General features: G+C 39.0%; 1 protein-coding gene across 1 annotated transcript in view; it reads right to left on the bottom strand.

Annotated features, from left to right (window-relative positions):
* The window catches only part of LOC127434540 (obscurin-like), a 62895-nt gene that overhangs the window by 8813 nt on the left and 34142 nt on the right, over nucleotides 1-19940 (bottom strand). The window contains exons 43-62 of the mRNA XM_051687358.1: nucleotides 19371-19628; nucleotides 19050-19184; nucleotides 18377-18649; nucleotides 11544-11658; nucleotides 11420-11499; nucleotides 9969-10244; nucleotides 9445-9717; nucleotides 9037-9327; nucleotides 8516-8785; nucleotides 7109-8371; nucleotides 6521-6802; nucleotides 5966-6047; nucleotides 5675-5808; nucleotides 5355-5552; nucleotides 5082-5123; nucleotides 4808-4906; nucleotides 4472-4690; nucleotides 4346-4376; nucleotides 4115-4158; nucleotides 3869-3970 (exon numbers count right to left, since the gene is read on the bottom strand). Of these exons, the coding sequence (XP_051543318.1) occupies nucleotides 3869-3970; nucleotides 4115-4158; nucleotides 4346-4376; nucleotides 4472-4690; nucleotides 4808-4906; nucleotides 5082-5123; nucleotides 5355-5552; nucleotides 5675-5808; nucleotides 5966-6047; nucleotides 6521-6802; nucleotides 7109-8371; nucleotides 8516-8785; nucleotides 9037-9327; nucleotides 9445-9717; nucleotides 9969-10244; nucleotides 11420-11499; nucleotides 11544-11658; nucleotides 18377-18649; nucleotides 19050-19184; nucleotides 19371-19628 (4467 nt within the window). The remainder of the gene's footprint in view (nucleotides 1-3868; nucleotides 3971-4114; nucleotides 4159-4345; nucleotides 4377-4471; nucleotides 4691-4807; nucleotides 4907-5081; nucleotides 5124-5354; nucleotides 5553-5674; nucleotides 5809-5965; nucleotides 6048-6520; nucleotides 6803-7108; nucleotides 8372-8515; nucleotides 8786-9036; nucleotides 9328-9444; nucleotides 9718-9968; nucleotides 10245-11419; nucleotides 11500-11543; nucleotides 11659-18376; nucleotides 18650-19049; nucleotides 19185-19370; nucleotides 19629-19940) is intronic.

Genomic DNA, 19940 nt, shown 5'->3' with positions numbered 1-19940 from the left:
CATGGAATTGCAACACCACATTTGCTCAGATTATGATTTTCAATTGACATTCATTTGATACATTTTCATGTCAAATTATGTACTGGCCAAGAAATGTAGGCAGGACATGCAAATATTACCCTAAACTTAGGCATATTAATACCCAGATAGCACACGTACATCTCTGAGATGTCTGTTTAAGAGCGTTTCATCTGGAAAGCATCACATCCCACTTAACATCAGCCAAATGTCTTAAAAAGATCAGATTTACATACATTCTAAATCATAAACATCTTAAAGACATTTTAGGAATATTTCTTTGACAACCGCAATGAAGACATCTTGTAGACTGAAAAAACCTAAAAATAAAAATAAAATAGAAAAGTCTTCTAAATGTAAAAGTACACACATAAAATAGATGTCTGGGTGATGTAGGTGTTCTATCAAGGTAGCAATTATTGTTAAGTTAAACAGATTTTTTCCCCAATTGTACACTTTGAAATGTAACCGTGAAACCATCAATTTGTTCACCACATCTCAAAGACCGCAAGATCATGTAGATTTACACTCTACAATATCAGGAAGATAAGACCCTTCCTCTCTGAACATGCCACACAACTGCTTGTTCAGTCACTTGTCATAACTAGACTGGACTACTGTAACGCTCTCATTGCAGGCCTCCCTGCATGCGCAATTAGACCCCTGCAAATGATCCAGAATGCAGCAGCACGTCTGGTCTTAAATGAACCAAAGAGAGCACATGTTACACCACTCCTCATCTCTCTCCACTGGCTGCTGGTTGATGCACGTATCAAATTCAAGGCTCTGATGCTGGCATACAGAACAGTCACTGGGTCTGCTCCAGCATACCTAAAACCATTTCTGCAGAGCTACGCGCCCACTAGAAGCCTGCGGTCAGGTAAGGAACGTCGCCTTGTTGTACCAACACAAAGAGGCACCAAAACACTTTCTCTGACTTTCGGCTTCATCGTACCACGTTGGTGGAACGACCTTCCCAACTCCATCCGTGAAGCTGACTCAATTTCTGTCTTCAAAAAATGGCTAAAAATCTAAAAAAGTTGCACTTTACTCTGTTTTTTAATATTACTATTCTGATGCTAGTGAAACTTTGTAATATGGCACTTTTCGTACCACTGTCCTTAAGATGATTCGCTTATGTTTTCCTCTTTTGTAAGTCGCTTTGGATAAAAGCGTCTGCTAAATGAATAAATGTAAATGTAAATCAGTGCTCTGTAAATTTCATTTGACTCTTTGAATGGAGAATTTCTCAAAATGTCAACTTGCTGTAGTATTAACATCCTTGAACAATTGTGTTTCTGTGGTAATATGAATATAAATTATTTGCCATTGCTGTTAAACAGTAGTTCCCAAACTGTGGCATGGGTGCCCTAGAAAATAGGTGGACAATTTAAAATGTACAAGATTTATAAGTTTAGTTGATGTCACACAGATCCGCGATTGAAATAAGATCTCACATTAGAAGCGTTTGTGATACAAAATTTGCCTTGTTTAATTGCCATGTTATCGTTCATTTTGTCACACGATTAAACACGGTGTCAAATTGCGCGCCTAATTCAACTGGCGGGAAGCCGCGAACTGACTATTGATATTTCGACAGCAGTGCTAATGCGGAGATGCGGATGAGTCAATCGCAAAGAAGACGGGCAGTCTGAAGAGAAATGTTATGGGAATATTTATGAGTAAATAATATAATGGAAAGACGTTTTAACATCTTTCCATTATATGGAAATGTTTAAACGTTTTAACTTAAGGTGTAAAGCTGTCTGTCATTACTCACAATTTTGTGCAAACACGCAGGCCCAATCCATCTCACAAAGAATAAGGAAAGCAGTAAGTTGTTCTTACTTATAACTGCAATTTATAAACACGTCAAAATATTTTCTGAAACATAAAGTTCAATTTTTCTTGCATTTGGTTATCGTAATAGGCTTGGATATTACCATGTTTAGGTGAGATGAGGTGTCAAAGAAAAGGGGTCTGTCAAGTGTGGGAACCACTTATTTGCTGTGCTTTATTCAAGCATGTATTTAAATATATTGTGTTGAGATTTAGTTTCATAGCTTTTTTTTAGAAACATAAAACTGTTAATTTACAATAATGACTGAGCAAACAGTGACAAGTGAAAATCCCCTCAGAACAATGCCAAAATCCATATTTTACATAATTTAAAGAAATATTCCGGGTTCAATACAAGTTAAGCTCAATTGACAGCATTTGTGGCATTATATTGATTACCACAAAAATTAATTTAGACTTGCGCCGCCTTTAAAAAAAAAAAATATTTTTTTAAAAAAATTAGGTTACAGTGTGGCACTTACAATGGAAGTGAATGGGGGTCAATTTTTTTTCCGTTAAAAATACTCACTTTTTCAAAAGTATAGCTACAAAAAATAAACGATATCCGTGTAAACATGATTTTAGTGTGATAAAATGGCTTACAACTTTGTTTCCAACAACAAACCCTAAAAACCTAAAATGATTTAAACAACTTTACAGCTCAAATAATACATGAGTTATAACAGAAGAACTTATAAAATGATAAGCTTCACATTTCTGCCTTTAAGCCCTCCAAAAACTGGCCACATTCACTTCCACTGTAAGTGCCTCACTGTAACCTCGATTTGTGCTTTTTTTTTTTTTAAGAACAGGAGGGACGAGTCGAAATTACTTTTTGTATTAATCAACATTATGCTACAAATGCTGTCGATTGAGCTTAACTTGTATTGAACCCGGAATATTCCTCTATAACTCACAACTGAAGGGCTTCTTTGAATAGCCTGATGTTTTTGAATTCTCAATGACTTTGGATATAACTAATATTAATACTGTACATTATAGTTCTACTTTAATTTAGCATGCTATATCATGCTTGTAACAACACATTTGTGCACACACTTATCTATACATCTAAATATGCCAGTTAGTGGTTCAACCATTTTTACTTCTGTGTATACTGAAATAGAGACACCTTGCAAGTTTTTAATGATTTACTTTGTTCAGAAAATTAGACAATCTACATCCATTGAATTTTAAAATGTCCAGTTTATTAAGAACGGTGACAAAATGGCCCTGATTTTAAAGAACTATGACATTATTACCACAAAGCTTTGCTTATCTTTTCTTAACATAATACAATTTCTTAAATATTTTTATTTTATTCAATTTTTTTGAAGAAGTTGTTTTTAAATTGTGCTATAAATAGCCATACAATTAGATGTATAGCAACAAATCCTCATGGAGAAAAAGTCAAGGTTTCATTGTGTTAAACTGGAATTTCTGCAGATACATACTGGTTACTCTGGGCCAAGATTTCATCCACTGGAGCACTTGATGGTTCTGTAAGCTGTCTGAACAAATCAACGCTTCAGTGAGAATGCAAGTGAAAGGAGGTAGGAGAGGATGAATGGATGGATAGTTTGATGGATAGACAAAAGAATGGAGCCGGTGAATTGCGAAGGAGTTATGGAATCCAGAGGGAGAGAGGGATTTTTTTAAAAGCCAGGAAAGTCTAGGGAAATAGTATTTGAAATGTTTTCCAATAGAATTTGAGACAGGTGTAGCTCCATTTCAGTACTCAGTACACCCTTTGATTCAAAGCATTTGGACACACACAAAGCTCACTCAAAAACAAAGCAAAAACTGTTTTGAGTGGATATTAGGATACATCTGTAAAGAAATACTACATTAAAAAGACAACAGTATTCCTAATACTGCAATAACATGACATAAAATAACTGATTAAGACAGGAACATTTTCATTTATATTCATAAATTCAGTGCAGTGGAAGGTACAAAAATGTTTAGCTCACTATTACTTGCTGAAAAAGATCCAGCTAGAAAATGTTACCTTGAGTGATCTTCGCAGATACCATTTCCGTGATTTGAGTTGTGAGCTTTTGTAAGAATTCGTCTGTACCCACTTCACCCAAGTAAGGTAGTTTGACCTCTCCTGAGATGTGATAACAATAGACATTTCTATTGTTGCACATTACTTTACACCTGATGCCATAGTCGCTCTGATACAATCTGACAGTGCATTTATAGTAAAGTATAACAAATATAGTTTAAATTAAATATAAAATGGAATATTCACCTTTGCCCTCTTCCTCCGGTGGGCTGATAGTAATGCCAAGAACACTGGAGACAAAATAAGATTATAAAAAAATCATTAATATCTAAATATCATGTGTGGTCACTTATGAAATATGATAATATTATAACATAGTATTTATAACATATAAATAGATATTTTTATTTTATTTTTTAAGTTTAAATGTTTAAATGATTAGCCTAAAATAATATAAATCAAATGTTCTGAACTTACTCTGGCCCAATTTTCCCCTTTTGTTCTGGTGCTGTTGGACAACAAATAAATAAACAAAAAAATAAAAAAATACAGTGTTAGCATGTTAAAAATGCTATATTCAATACTAAAACCATAAGTTCTTACCAGACTCCACGTCCAGTCGGGCTGTGTTGACTGACTGTCCAGCACGGTTAGTGGTGATACAGGTGTACATGCCACTATGTTCTTTTCCCACTTCCATGAGAATTAGACTATGCTGACGGCCAGAGCTGGCCACCTTATAGCCTGGTGTGTCTGCCTTGATCCACAAAACATCCTTATCTGACACCTCCTTTAACCAGTTCACAGATGGGGCTGGGGAACCTTTGGAAGATTTTGACATGTCTTCACATTTACACCTTATGTAATTTACACTAGAACATTTTTGTTTAATGCTGGCCTCTATTTCTCAAAATTACATTTAAATTGTGGTAACAGTACCTTCCACTTTGACTGACAGCGTTATACTTGCTCCCTGTTTCACGCTCCTGTTGCTGAACCTCTCCAGGAAGCGTGGTGGCACAAGTGGCACCTTTGAATCTATTTGTGGAAGAATACAATTGGCACAGCAAAATACATGCATAATCTTTCATATTAATACTGCAAATTGCCTTCATAAAACTAATACAGAAATCGCAAATCTAAACACACTGCATATGCATCAGTCCCATCATGTGCTGTAAACAAGAATACTGTATGTGACATCACAGTTTACCTCTCATTCTTCCCTGCTCAGGAAATGGGCACTCTCCTGGACCTAATGAAAACAACAACAACAAATAAACAATAAACAAAACAAACAGTCCATTTAGGTTGTGTCTCTAATATAATAGTACAAATCAATTTGAAACGAGCAAAACCATTACATTTTATAAAAAGCTTAGCTATAATTATGATTGATAAATATTCTCAATTTCAGTCTCAAACTTACAAAAACCCATGCAAGTGATTTACTGACATATCTAAAGGATGCGGTAAACATACTTACCCAATACATTCAATCGTGCTGAAGAGTAGGCGGAGCCAGCAATGTTGCTAATGAATGCTGAGTACTCTCCGGTATCTTCACGGTTCACATCCAAAATCTCAAGACTGTGCTTATCTCGCTCGGTCGTCAATAAAAGTCTACTGGAGGCTTGAAGTGGAGTCCCATCTTTGAACCAGTAAACCCTCGGTGAGGGAAATCCTGCAGAAATAGTAGAGTTTAGTGTGTTGGAATAAATAGTACATTACATAAATAGAACATTAATAAAATACTAGAATCTGAAATTAAACAGAATTTGCATCCATAAAGAAAACAAAGCTGACCTTTGACCTTAACACTCATCTTGGCAATGGGTGCTCCAGGACTAAGGAAAAGATCATGTAACTCATTCACAACCTGAGGAAGCTGTTCGTCCTCAGCCACTGATTCAAAGGCCTCTGTGTCCCTGAGCTCTGAGCTAGAATGTAAAATATAGCAAACAAAAAACAAAACATAAATCTATGTAGAACTAGCAATACATTTGTTATTTGGGTTGGCAGTATCTGGAAAACAATTATAATATTTGACATGCATCATTAAAATCACTCTAAAAATATGGAAATATTAAATCTTACCTAGATGCATAGCCTTTAGCACTGACATAGGAGGATGTCTCTGTGGCATCAGCTGCTGTATCATAGTCTGAGCTACATGACACTACAAAAATATGCAAGCTTGGATCAATAATCAACAATCTGAAACAATTTAGAATCTTAAATATTATGTAAGTTTGACTGAATCAATAATCAAATGACATAAAAAACAGCAGCAAATAGATGAGAGAACCTCTGCTTAATATGCTGAATAAAACTAATGTACATGCTTAAAAATCTGCTGTAAATTCAACACAGTATAAGAGCATCTATCTAAAGAATGTTTTGAATGTAAGTGTATATTTGCTGGATCTAAAGATAGACATTTGAATGACAATTCAAACATCATTCTGACAATACACACACAGGCATATCCTTATTGTTCACAGATGCACTGGTAAAAGAAAGTGCCCTTTTAGTTAAAACGCTCCAATCTGTGACATACTTTCAAGTTATACTGCATTTTTCTATATGTTTGCAGCCCAGTTGTGAGTTTGGAGGTTGAATGACACTTTCTTTTAACAGTGTACTACTCACTGTCCACCCTCAGCTCAGCCTTGCTCGAGGTGATGCCACTGTCATTTTCAGCCATGCATCGGTACACCCCCATATCTGTAGGGAGCACAGCTGTAATGATCAGCTGGTGACGACCCTCTAGGTCTTCATTGATCATGTAGTGGTCATTCTCCTCCAGCAGCTTCCCATCCTTGAACCAACGCACAGTAGGATGGGGCGTGCCGATGATCACACAGTCAAAGCTGACAGGAAATCCGTCAGGAACGTCCTGGCTACGGAGCTCCATCAGGAAGACAGGAGCCGCTGGGAGGTTGGTAGGTGATGGTTAAGATGAAAGGGCGAAGAGCAAACAAAACCGAAAGAAGAGAACATAGCAATACTTTTGAGGAGGAATGCCGGAGCAGGCAAAAACATGACATGCAGTAGCTTTTAGATTCACAAAGAGCAAGTAGTTCAACATTTATTTTCTAAGTATCAAAAATGCTGCAGGTGCTGCCCAGTCATGACTAACAAAACCAAGCATTTTAACATGCAAATTTACAATTAACCAAACAATGGCAACAAGAACATTAACAGTGAAAGCACAAAGAAGAGTAACAAATGTCATACCAGGGACTCCTGTCAGGAAAGCGGGCATCAGTCTGTTCTGAGTTAGGGTTTGGGAGCCGTCTTGGGAGAAGCCCATCTTCGTGATACGTAGTTCTACCTTAGCACCTGTTTCTATGATGGCAGTTTCGATGGGTACTCCTTGATGGGTAAACATTTCCTGGAAGCGCTGGGAAGCCAATTGGGCTTCAGCATGGTCATCAAAGCGGATGTAGATATAAAGATCTTCTTCACGGTATGACTGTAAATTTGGTGGTGGTAAATCACCTTCATCGGCACTCATAAAAGGTTCCTCCTGTAGATCTGGAGGAAGGCGAGTACGCAGGAGTCGTCGTAATCTCTTGCTCGCCTGTCGCAGGGACTCATCCAACTCACTTCCCGAGGAACTCTCAGCTTCACTATCTGCACTGTAACCCAGAGTAAGAGGTCGTCTTCCAGAAGATTCTCGCTGTGACCCTACAGTGACTTTCCCACTATGGGTGGTAACGCCAAACTTATTGGTGACCTCACAAGTATAGACACCCGTATCTTTGGTTGTGGCAGCAGTCACCACAAGAGAGCAGGTGCCATCATTGTAGATGTCTATATGGTGGTGCTTGCCATCTGTTAATGATTCACCATCCTTCAGCCAGCAAACCTTCTCTGGCTTTCCTTCCACAATGCACTCCAGATGAATTGTCCCATTGGGTTCCTTAGTCTGATCCTTGAATACTTCTTTGAAGACTGGTCGCATATCCTTCCTGGCCTTATAACCTTTGAAGGCTGCCTGAATCTTGACAGCAGCCTCCAGCATGTCATCCCCTTTGTTAGCCTCCATAAGAGGCTCCACAGCTGTCTTTGAAACTGAATGTTCAGTCATCTGAAAATGGTCAAACAGCTTCTTCGTGGCGATGGTCTCAGCCTGACTTTCCACAGTTAGGGAGGACTTGCTACATTTCTTAAGGTAAGACACCAGACTTGTCCCACTGAGAGATTCTTCATCAGAACTGTTGTATAGATTAGGCTCTGCTCTGATTTTAGAAGCTGGCTCATCAGGTCTCTCTTTACCTTTAATTTCTTTTTCAGGTACTTTGCCCTCTGCCCTTTGCGCCTTTTCTTTTCCATCTTCTTCTGGCAACTCTGAGATTGAATCTAATGTAGGCTCCCGGCTCATTCTTCGCTTCTTGGCCACTGCCTCCCACAGAGCATGTAAATCTCCTTCAGAGGCAGCCTCAGGAGGCAGTTTGGGCTGGCTGCCCATGTCCTGAGAAAGTGTTGTGTCATCTCCTGTAATCAGGGAGCCACCATTTAAAAGTCTCACTCATGCATCGCGGCTACACACAAGGAGCATTTACACGTTGGTAAAATAAACTAGTTAAAAATGTATAAAGCTGATTTTGAAATATGATGAGATTAAGCAAAGTAAAATACCTTCAAGGTTGAGGCTTACGGAGGTCTTTGCCTCCTCTGAGGCTACACAAGAATAGACACCTTGGTCTGTAGACTGGAAATCCTTTATGAGCAAAACTTGGCTCTTGCCATCTGTAACTACTTGGTACTTGACCCCAATCTCTATCTCTCTATTGTCCTTCAGCCATGTGACTGATTTACTCTCGGCAGAAAGCTCACATTCCAAACGCACCATCTTTCCTTTTTTGAGCTCAGAGCAACGTAATGTTTTGGTCATGGTCACTGGTGCATCTGAAGACCAAAGGTCAATTTAAAGAATAATTTAAGAAATGAAGAAGAATTCAACAAGAACAAACAAAAGTCCTTCATATATTATTGGATACTACAAAAAATAGTTTTTTTGTTCTCTAGCTTCTAGGGCAAGCTGCTAATATCAAGCCTTCTTTATGGACTCATTTAAAGGCAGTTGGGTTAGATGAGCACACAAAAAAATAGACTAAGTGAAACATTTGGTTCTGAATGCACTATAAGCATCTGCTTACCGAGCATTACGGTTTGTGGGAGCTGGACAGGCTCTCCAATGCCAGCTCTGTTAATGGCTGCCACTCGGAACCTGTAACCTGCCCCAGGGATGAGGTTCTCCACCAAAATCTCAGTACTGCACACTGGTTCTGTGTGGCATGGCAGCCAGAGGACACTATCCAGTAGACGCATTTCCACACGGTAACCCAGGATTGGGCTTCCCCCATCATTGAGGGGAGTGAACCAAGACAGGGTGACAAACATTGTTCCTTTACTGACCAGCTCTGGGTCTTCCGGGGGATCTGGCACAGCTAAAAGTATTAAGACAGAGAAAATGGTCTGAAGAAATTATTGAACATTGTAAGTAATAAATTAGGAATAGAATAATATTTTTCCATGTAATCCCATTGCCACAAAATAACACTTACTAATTGTCATGAGTTTGGCCATTGATAAGGTATCCCGAGCTGCAAAAGTGATTTCCTGTGTAGGCTGAGCTTTGGCTTTCTTCAAAATGAGGCTGTATGAAGAGCCACTGGTTCTTATGACCCAGTGGTCATCTCGTTGAAGTTCAACACCGTTGGCATACCATGTCACCTCACTTTCTGGCACAGCTTCATTCAAAATGCAGGTGAACTCCACTTGCTCTCCTGCAATAGCTGTCTTATCTTCTAAAGGCTTAACCACTTCCAGTTGCCAGGCTACATCAAAATACATTCATAACATACAAATGTGCGAAGAAACAGAAGCATATTATGCTAGCAAATAAATAAATATATAACTTTAAAAATAGAAAATAAACTTGATATTACAAACACAATCTTGCTGGTTTACTACTGGCCAATAAAATTTAAGCTGACAGTTTTATTTCATAGAACACAATATACCAACACAACTGCAATTGCATTCTAAAGATATTTAACTTAATGATAGTGAAAGAGAAATGCAATACCTTTGACAGAAAGAAGGGCAGTAGTTGATGCTGTACCAGCTTGGAACGTAACCTTTGTGTTTTCACAAGGATGCAAGTCCTTTAAAAGCAGAAGATGCCGCCGGCCACTCTCAAAGGAAACTATCTCCACATTTGCAGACTCCTTCAGAGGCTTGCCATCGATTAGCCAGCGGCATTCTTTAGTTTCAGGACGAGACAAGGAGCATTCAAAAAGGGCTTCCCCACCATTAATGGTTTCTACGTTACTCAGCTCTTGGAGAATATCAATGGGTTTCACTGCAAGAGAGAGAAAGAGAGCACTGCAAATGCCTGAAAAACCACTGTGCAGTACACTGACTTACACTGACTCTAAAACATTAGCATTATTGCAGCCAACACAAATACACTTAAAAATTCTGCCAACTTTTCCCTAGCATAAAGCATTAGGTAGTGTAAGAAGCAAGAGTAGACATGCTAAAAGCACATGATGTTTATTGGATAGCCAAACTCTTGCAAATTGAGCATAAATTAAATACTTTTTTAAAATTTAATATGTGGATGCCTCTGAACAGAGGTCCACAAAAGACCTTATGTTATGTCAAACTATCACCATCTTTCCCTAAAAGTAAAAAAAAAATAGTTCCAATTAACCCCTTGTGGTAAACCTCCAACAGAGCTGACAGCTTAAACTCTCATATGGTTATCTGACTTGAGACGATACAGTATCCCTGTGTCTCAATCAGCTCCCTAGCTCCCTATGTCACGAAACAGTATATCGTGAACATGAATTTGGGCACTGGCAAGGGTGTTCATCCACTGAACATTGGGACACTTATGACTCAATCACCCGCGACACATTAACGATCTCGTGCATTGAAGCGCAGCTGTTATTAACAGCAACATCGTTGTATAAATGACACTATCGTTCATTTTTGTTGAAGATTTTCAAACGTACAGTGTTATTATAACAGATAAATGGCTTAAATAAAGAAATAAAAATATGTAGGAGTCTATTTTAAACCTTATTTTAACAACTCAAATATTTAAAAGATTGTTTCACTTTCATGGTTTTATGAATGAAAGACATCACAAACAACATCTCTTTTAAAGAGGAAATGGTTTGGACTTCATAGTTTTACACTTATGCTCATCATCTAACGACTTGAGAGACTTCAGAAGACATGACGACATTTCTGGTAAGGGAACATAGTGAGCATCAATGCTCCCTGGTTTTTACGGTGCATTGTGGGATTTTTTAGGGAGTGAACGTTTCAGTGCACTGGAACAATTTAGCAATTGAGACAGCCCTAGAAATGGCCGACTCCCTGATCAGTGCCCTGACTACTGAAGTAGGGAGCTGATTGAGATGGAGCCTGTCTCCACTATGCTGACTCTTAAGTGTCTTTGCGACAATCCATGCTTTAAGTTATGAATGATAAGCAGATTCTCTTTTTGGCTGCAGGTGCGCTCACCTTGCACCCTTAGGTGCGCCACAACAGAGGTTCCTTCTGCCTCACAAGAGTACGTCCCCCTATCCTGGAGCTCCACACAGCTAATGTACAACCATGCAACAGTCCAGTCCTGTTCCACTATTACCCTGTGACCACCCATACAGCCTTGACTGGCCTGGAATACTGACAGATGAACTCTGCAGGCTGGTTCTCTGCTACATGTTGGTCTTCCATGGCACTGACCACCTCCACATTGGGATCTAAAGAGGGTGGGTGGTGGGGATAAGTAACATTGGGTTCACAAAACCCAAGTGCACTTTGGAGTAGAGTTCTTTACCTCAAAGCTCCTACAGCCATTGGGTAGTATTCAGTCATATTTGCAACTGAAATACAAGCTTGGTGCTTTATCCAGTTCAGAACTGGGGAAATTATTTGTTTTCAGCCACTGACTATAATTACAACATCATTATCTCAGCCAATGCTCTTTCAAGCTTGTCAACTTTTGCTTCTCTACTCCAAACTGATCAAGGACAAGATCAATTACAGCCAACAGTGCCCTAGTTACAATGTCATGTAAAACTGGGGCCAAATCCTGGAAAATGTGCATTGAGTGTGTAGCACACAATAAAACAATTGCTTCTTGAAGGTTGTCTGACTGAGAATGCACGTAGCTCAAAGCAAGACCATTATGCCATTTAACTGAAATGTTAATGTGGCACCTGCTTGATTTGTTCAGTGTTGAAATGCAGCAAAGTGTACACTGCTAAGAAAACTACTCTCTAAACATTGTTTGTTGTCTGAATGAATTTCTGATTAAAGGCACTTTAAAGGTCACCTGTACACTTTGACTAAAACGTTTTAGTGTATAAATGCAAAAATATTAATGTAAGCCACACTATATAGAGTATAATGTCTATGTACAAGCTCAACATCAGTGTACTAATATAAAATATTTGTATGCCAATTTAGTAATTAGCAAGCCATGATGTTGCAGCCACTTTAATGACTGCTTTAGGTTAGAAATGCATGGCACATGGACTAAATGCTTCCATGAATTTCTTTTAAAAATATTTGTATTGTTGTAAACTGGCTTCCTGTGTACTAACAAATGCTACAAATGCCCTTGCCAACCAGGTTCATAATAAGTTGTAACACCAACATACAAGTTGCAAAGACAGCCAATTATGTACCAAAATTATATTTTATTTTGTGAGATGACATCCTAATATTAAAGAATCTTGGAGGCTAACACAAAGATTTAGTTCCAGGCACGGGTGACCCAAAAACTGAAGAGTAAGAGATAAAAATGCTGCTCTATATCCATTGTGTAATTGAGCATGCCAGTTAACCGAAGGTTGCTCCTGGGGGACTGTCAGTGCAAAGATGCTTTGGATTAAAGGTATCCTCTATATCAGTGTTTCCAAACCTTTTATGCCATAAGTACCCCTACAACACCGTCAGTAATGCTGAAGTACCCCTTCATCCAAAGACGTGTACCAAAGACTAGTGATCGACCGATATGGGTTTTTTAATGGCCGATGCCGATATCTTGAGAGCAGGGTGGCCGATAGGATGATGTAATGACAATAAATATGACATCACACAATTTAATATGATAGTAAATGAAAATGTACAGAAAATTGCTAAAAATTCAATTAACTTTTTTTATCATTATTTTTACTCAAGAATTCACTCAAAACTTCAAATTTTTTAAAACAGAAAATAAATATTGATATTTATTCAGTTAGATGGTAGATAGCAGCTTCTACTGGTTTGTTTAGTCATGAAAGTCTGGGTGATATGGCTACAAGAAAATTATATCAATATTTTTTCAGCCTATTACTGTATATACAGTATATTCAAAATGTTTAATGCATGAGGTAAAAATCTAGTTAAAAACAGTGAAGTCGTTTTCTCACAGATTTTCACTATATAATTTTTTTTTACTATAATAAAGTCTGTTATAATACTGAATGATTAATGTGAGACCTAGTCAAGTTTATTTTTATAATACTGAATTATTATTATTATTTTGAGGATTAGATTTGTTTTAGGGCTGGGTATTGATACAGATTTCCCGATTCAATTCGATTCCAATTCACAAGCTCTTGCTTCGATTCCGATTTCGAATCGATATCGGTTTATTTCAGTTATAATGTCCCTTTTGCTTACATATAAAATAAATTATCGCCCAGTTAATGCTGTTAATTATACAGGGGACCTTTTAACTAGGTTCATTAGGAAAATATAAATTTTACTAATTATATTTTATTACTTTTTCATCATTTTGGTCACATTTTTAAAAGTGAACAAATAAATGTATTCAATCAATAAATAAGATATTATATTTCATATATTATTTTTGTTACATATTTCTAATTAAATTGTATAATTTGTACTATTTACAAGTATTTACATTGATTTGTTGAACGTGCTAAAACCGATACTGTCTCTTTAACAACAACAACAACAACAAAAAAACGGCATTTCTATAAACAGTGCCTTTTAAATGAGCGCATGTTAACTAGAGAGGACTCGAATGGCTTTACCTCATCTGTATGATGCATGATTAGAATTAAATGTTTTTTGTAGTTGTTTTTTGATCAACAACTGACTGTAAAGAACAGTAAGGGTATTAAAAGAGACCGTATTCAATGACAAATGGGTTGCGTGGATCTCGTCCTTGAACACATTACACGGAACAACTTTTACTCTCAACATGCTGTGAAAGGACCTCCCTGCTTAACACTTCCCGACTAAACTACACAATTACTTGTGAGTGAAATCTAAACATTTACCAACCAGTTGCCAAATATATTCACTTTAGTCGCATAGCGTGAAATTTGGTTGCAAATGCGAGAGAATCGATATCGAGATCGTCAAATGAAGATCGCGATGCATCGGAAAAACAATATTTTTACCCACCCCTGTTTGTTTTATACAATATATTTCTGTCGTATTTACTTCACCTTCACCTGGAGCTTTTAATTTGACAGAAAAATGAAAGTGCAGCATGAATATTTTCCTCATTACTGGTGAAACACTGCCATTGCCTCCTTTCTGTGATACTCCGTGGAGTTTGTAGTTCCCTTACGATTCAGTACATTTGATATTGCTTCACTAAGCTGATGCTATGGGGAGTGTCCTTCTACACAACCTAGTTGAAACCTTTCTACAATAATGCCAGTATTGACTATGGTGTCTAAGCCCCGCCCTTTTAGCCGCGAAGCTGTCCGGTATAAAAGCAGGCGTGCAAACACCATTTCTCAGAATTTTCTTCCTTCAAGACAGCGATTCATCTCTCGTCTAGAAGCCATCTACTACTTCGCCATCGACATACACGAGTCAGCGGGCGGGATCTTCATGGCAACAAGAAGACTCTCCACTCCCCTGCAGTGTTCCAATGAACATTTACTCCGCCTCGCCGCTTGACACTTCGCAGGTGAATGGCTTGCTTCAGCATCCTGATTCCCCACAGCGCTTTGGCAGGAGTGTTGTATACTTATAAGCTATTGTTGATATTGTGTATATATTTATAACTAAAAGAGTCGCTTACATGTTCTTATTTTTGTAAAGATGTCGTTCCGTAAGTGTTCCTTATGTGAGGGACACATCCCGCTGTCAGATCAGCATGAGGGCATGAGTCTCAAGATGCTTCACTCGCAATTCGCTCTCGTTCTGAGGGACGATTCAGCATCCTGCGCCCTCCCACCCGCCTCTTCTGTGACTCCCAACAGGTCACATGAGGAGGCATGGTAAAGCTGGACTCACACTTTTTCAATAAAGAGCTCTTTCCCACTTCCAAGCCCACACATTAGGCACAACTGCTTCCCTATGGTGAGCGGTGCATTATATCATACAATGAACAAACCAAATTTCCCTCTGTCCCGTTACGCGGACGCGTGGCGAGCCCTTACGGGCATTTCTGACTGGGTGCTAAAAATGATTGAACATGGTTATACAATCCAATTTGCATGTCAGCCGCCCTGTTTCAACAGTGTTCTGTCTTCCACGGTTCCATCCAAAGATACACAATCTTCTCGCAAAGAACACAATAGAGGTTGTTTCAGATTAATTAATAAGCCTGCTGTCCTGCTGCACGAATGCGTGGCAAGCCGTCACGGGTGTGTAAGAATGGGTGTTTTAAACGATCGAGCATGGTCATACAATTCAGTTTGTATGCAGGCATCTCGCTTCAACGGCGCTTTGCACTCTTTGGTTTGACCACAGGATGTGCCAGAGATTCACAGTCTCCTTGCAAAAAACGTGATAGAGACTGCCCCAGACTGCGACACAGAGCAGGATTTACAGCCATTATTTCCTCATTATGGAGAAGGATGGCGGGCTTCGGCCAATTCTAGTTCTGAGACGCTTGAATCGCGCACTCGCGATGCGGCCATTCAAAATGTTAACTCAGAAACAGATCTTATCGCACATCTGTCCTCAGGACTGCTTTGCGTCAATAGATCTAAAGGACCAATGTAGACCAATAGCGCGTGTAGAGGCTTCACGCCATCCACCGCGGCAACCACGCTCAACTCACCATGCGCCCCACCGAGAACGAACCACATTATAGTGATCACGAGGAGGTTACCCCATGTGACTCTAGCCTCCCTAGCAACCGGGCCAATTTGGTTGCTTAAGAGACATGGCTGGAGTCACTCAGCACACCCTGAGATTCTAACTAGCAAATTAGCGAACTCCAGGGGTGGTAGCCAGCGTCTTTACCACTGAGCTACCCAGGCCCCTTAGTAAATCTCCTTTTTAGGAGTTCGTCTCTACTCCGTGAGCATGTGTGCACACCTCACGAATGAGCGAGTACAGACCATTCTTCAGTGTTTGTGTCAGTTCAAACTGGAAAAACATTACCACTGAAGTAATTTCAGAGAATGCTGGGTTTTATGGTGGCAGCATCCACCTTCATGCCATTAGGTCTGTTACACATGAGACCGCTCCAGTACTGGCTCAAGCGATGTACCACATTGCGCCTGGAGTCTTAGGCGCATGCGCAATGCAGTGACTTGCCACTGTCTGGCTGCTCTAGCACCATGGACAGCGTCGGCCTTCTGCTGGGTAAATTTTCAGAAGGAAAGTGTTGACCACAGATGCATCCAACACAGGTTGGGGCACGGTGTGTGATGGATGCCTGACTTTCGACACCTGGACATTTCGTTCAGAGGAACGACACTGAGCCACATGAAGAAGAAGCTGTCTGTCACATTATAAAACCATTCAGGTCAGAGTAAACTGTTCAACGAAAACCTCATTTGATTGGTGACTAGAAGCAGGTAGACCTGCTTGCCCCCTCGCGCTTGTAAAACTCTTTTCAGTGAGAAATTCATGCCAAAAGTGTGAGCGCAACAAAAGGAATATGGAACAGTGTATATCGGATTATTTCTGGAAAATATTTATGCCACAAACACAAGTCATTTACACATTTACAGTAATTTATTTAACACATACAGACTGATTATATGTGGTCAATCCATTATACCCTTTCTTTGCTTGCATATCGCTGATTGCATGTTTGCAATGTTTTTGGCCACGTTTAGGCACAAAAACAGTGCCAAAAGTGTTGGCACAAAAAAGGAAGTCAGAAGAATACAAACCAAATATACTTTGTGTTAATGCGCAATTACAGATTCACAACATATGAATTACACATATGCAAAGCATTTAATTATTGCTAATATTTGTTTCTTATGCTTGCAAGTTGATTTACACCTTTACAAAACGTTCTGTGCGCATGCAATTTATTTTTATGGTTGCAAGTTGATTTACTGTACGCTTTCAAAAATTTTACTCTGTGCATGCACATTTTTTCTATTACACTTGTTACTTCATTTAATAATCAGAGTGCAGGGTCAGCCGTGATGCGGTGCACCTGGAGCAGATGGGGTCAAGGGACTTGCTCAAGGGCCCAACAGTGGCATCTTGGCAGTGCTGGGGCTTGAACCCCCAACCTTCTGATCAGTAACCCAGAGCCTTAACCGCTGAGCCTTTATGGCTATACTTTATCCTATATTTATGGGTATTTTTCAGTTGTAATGTCCATTTTGCTTTCATATAAAATAAAATTATCTCTCAGCTAATGCTGTTAATTATACAGGGGAACTTCTAACTTGGAACATTAGTCAATATTAATTTTACAAATGTTATTTTATTAATTACTTTTTCATAATTTTGGTCACATTTAAGCTTTTTCAAAATGTACAAATTCCATGTATTCCACCAATAAATATGATGTCATGAAACTGCATGTATTATATTGCATACATATTACATGTTTAGTGTTTACATGCATACAGTTGTACTATTTACAACTGTTTACACTGATATGTAGAACAAGAGCTAAAACGGCACTGACTCTTTAAAACTACCGGCGACAGTTCAGCCAGTGAGCATATGTTTCTTTAGCACTTTTTGACACACATTACATGCAACGAGTCAAACCAAACTTTTAATTTCAACATGCAGTGAAAAGATCTCGGTGCCTAACTTCGCATAGAGTAAAAGATCAATATTAAAATTGTTCAAATGAAGATCGGAATGAATAGGAAAATATATATTTTCAGCCATCCCTAATTATTATTATTTTTATTTTAAGTAATTCATTTTATTAGGTTCAACATTCCTTTCTTTTTGCGTACCCCCTGGAACCTGCTTGAGTACCCCCAATAGGGAATCAGTGCTCTATATCACATATAATCCAGTCCACAGCAGATATCAAAGAGTATTAGAGTAGTCTACGCACAAAAATCCACCTTTTCTAGTTTAGGAACAGATCCAGACACCAAACTTGGTGTCTCTAAATTGATTATACATAATAACTGATAAAAAATCCAAAACTATCCTTTTTGAATGTCTAAGGCAATTTAGGAAATTCACGGACACAACAGTAGTCCAGTGCTCTCTTTCTGTCAAGCCTTTAAGTGGAAAACTTTCAGTACCCCCCAGCCCTTTCTCTCAATCTAGTACCTTTAACTAACAGCTTGGCGGAGGACATCAGTCCACCTGTTTTGAATAGGACTGTGCCTGAGTCACTGGGAGAAAGGTTCCTTAAGGTGAGGGTGTGGAGGTGGTCTTCATCCTCACTTATTTCACTGAAGGTACTGTTCTCCAAACGAGTGCCATCTAGCCACCACTGAACTCTGCCTTTGGCACGGTGAGAGAGCTGGCAGGAGAAAATTGTCTGTTCGCCCACAAAAACATCTGTGTTCTTTATACCCAAAACTATGAAGACTTCAGTCTCTGCAAAGACCAAAAAAAAGAAAGAAAAAAAAAGAAAAGAAAAAAACACCAAAAAAAAAAAAAAAAAACCTCAGATGCCAAAAATAGTACATACAGGGCATGTAAGGGTATGATTCAAATAGGCTAATTGATTATGATTCTTATCATAATATTATCAACCTAACAGCATTTCAGAGTAATTCTAAGCTTAACCCCCAACCCATTTAGGATGATCTCATCCAATTAAAAAAACCAAAGAGGCATTTTATTACCAAGATACAAATAGCACACTGATTTAAGAGTGATATTTGATAACTTGCACTGTTATTGATGCTGTGGTCAACTGGTCTCCAGTATCACACGTGTAGTAGCCATTGTCTTCAGGTTCCACATCCTTCCTGTTTCATCTCATATTTCCTACTGGATAGGAGCACCACTCCACCCTTTCTCCACTCTACACTTACAACCGGCTTAGAGAGCTCACAGCGCAAGGTGATGCTATCTCCCTCAATTGCCTTCTGGTTGTCTAATTCCTTGCGGAAGAATGCAGGTAGCCCTGATGTTGGAGATGAGAAAAGAAGATACAAAAATGTAAATGCCTTTTTTAAAAGGCTGGTGATACCTCATGAACTGCTGGGCTGTGAAGGTATCACACTCTTCTTTGTTCCAAAAGAGTTACACAGAGAATCAAGTTGGGTCTTCCTGGAACCCATTTGCATTCTGTGTATCTTCAGACATTTACCTTTTACAGTAAGGGTGGCGCAGCTTTCTGCTTCTTTGGTTTTGCAGGAATATAGTCCTGCATCCCCTTCTTCCACCCTAAGGATGCGGAGCTGGTGGACGGCTCTATCCTTGTAGAGCAGATACCTGCCCCCTGCATTTATCCTCTCCTCACCTCTGTACCACTCAACAGAGGCCTCAGAGTCAGAAGTCATGCAGGACATGGTCACTGTTTGACCCTCTTTGGCAGTTATGTCCAGAGGCTTCTCTAAAAATACAACTATGGAAAGGAGAAACCCAAGCCAAAGTGCTGACACTTAGACACTCAAAGTCACTGAACATTTAGCTTACGTGATGTAATTACAATGGCAATTTTAAAAAGAGTTTTAAGCCTGGAGTATGCTTCGTTTTTCTGTCTGCCGTGGCGTCTTGCACACAATGTTCTAGCCTTTCAAAGTATACTTTATTAACCATCAACCTGTATGGATGCGTTCAATGCATGCACGCTGTGACTGCATTGTAACACTCTTTAGTACAGTCAACTCCAGGAAAATGCACAGGTGATGCCCACAAGGGTACATTGTAACAAAAG

The sequence above is a fragment of the Myxocyprinus asiaticus genome, chromosome 44, assembly GCF_019703515.2.
Source record: "Myxocyprinus asiaticus isolate MX2 ecotype Aquarium Trade chromosome 44, UBuf_Myxa_2, whole genome shotgun sequence".
Taxonomy (NCBI): domain Eukaryota; kingdom Metazoa; phylum Chordata; class Actinopteri; order Cypriniformes; family Catostomidae; genus Myxocyprinus; species Myxocyprinus asiaticus.
This window is presented reverse-complemented; position numbering and strand designations above follow the sequence as displayed.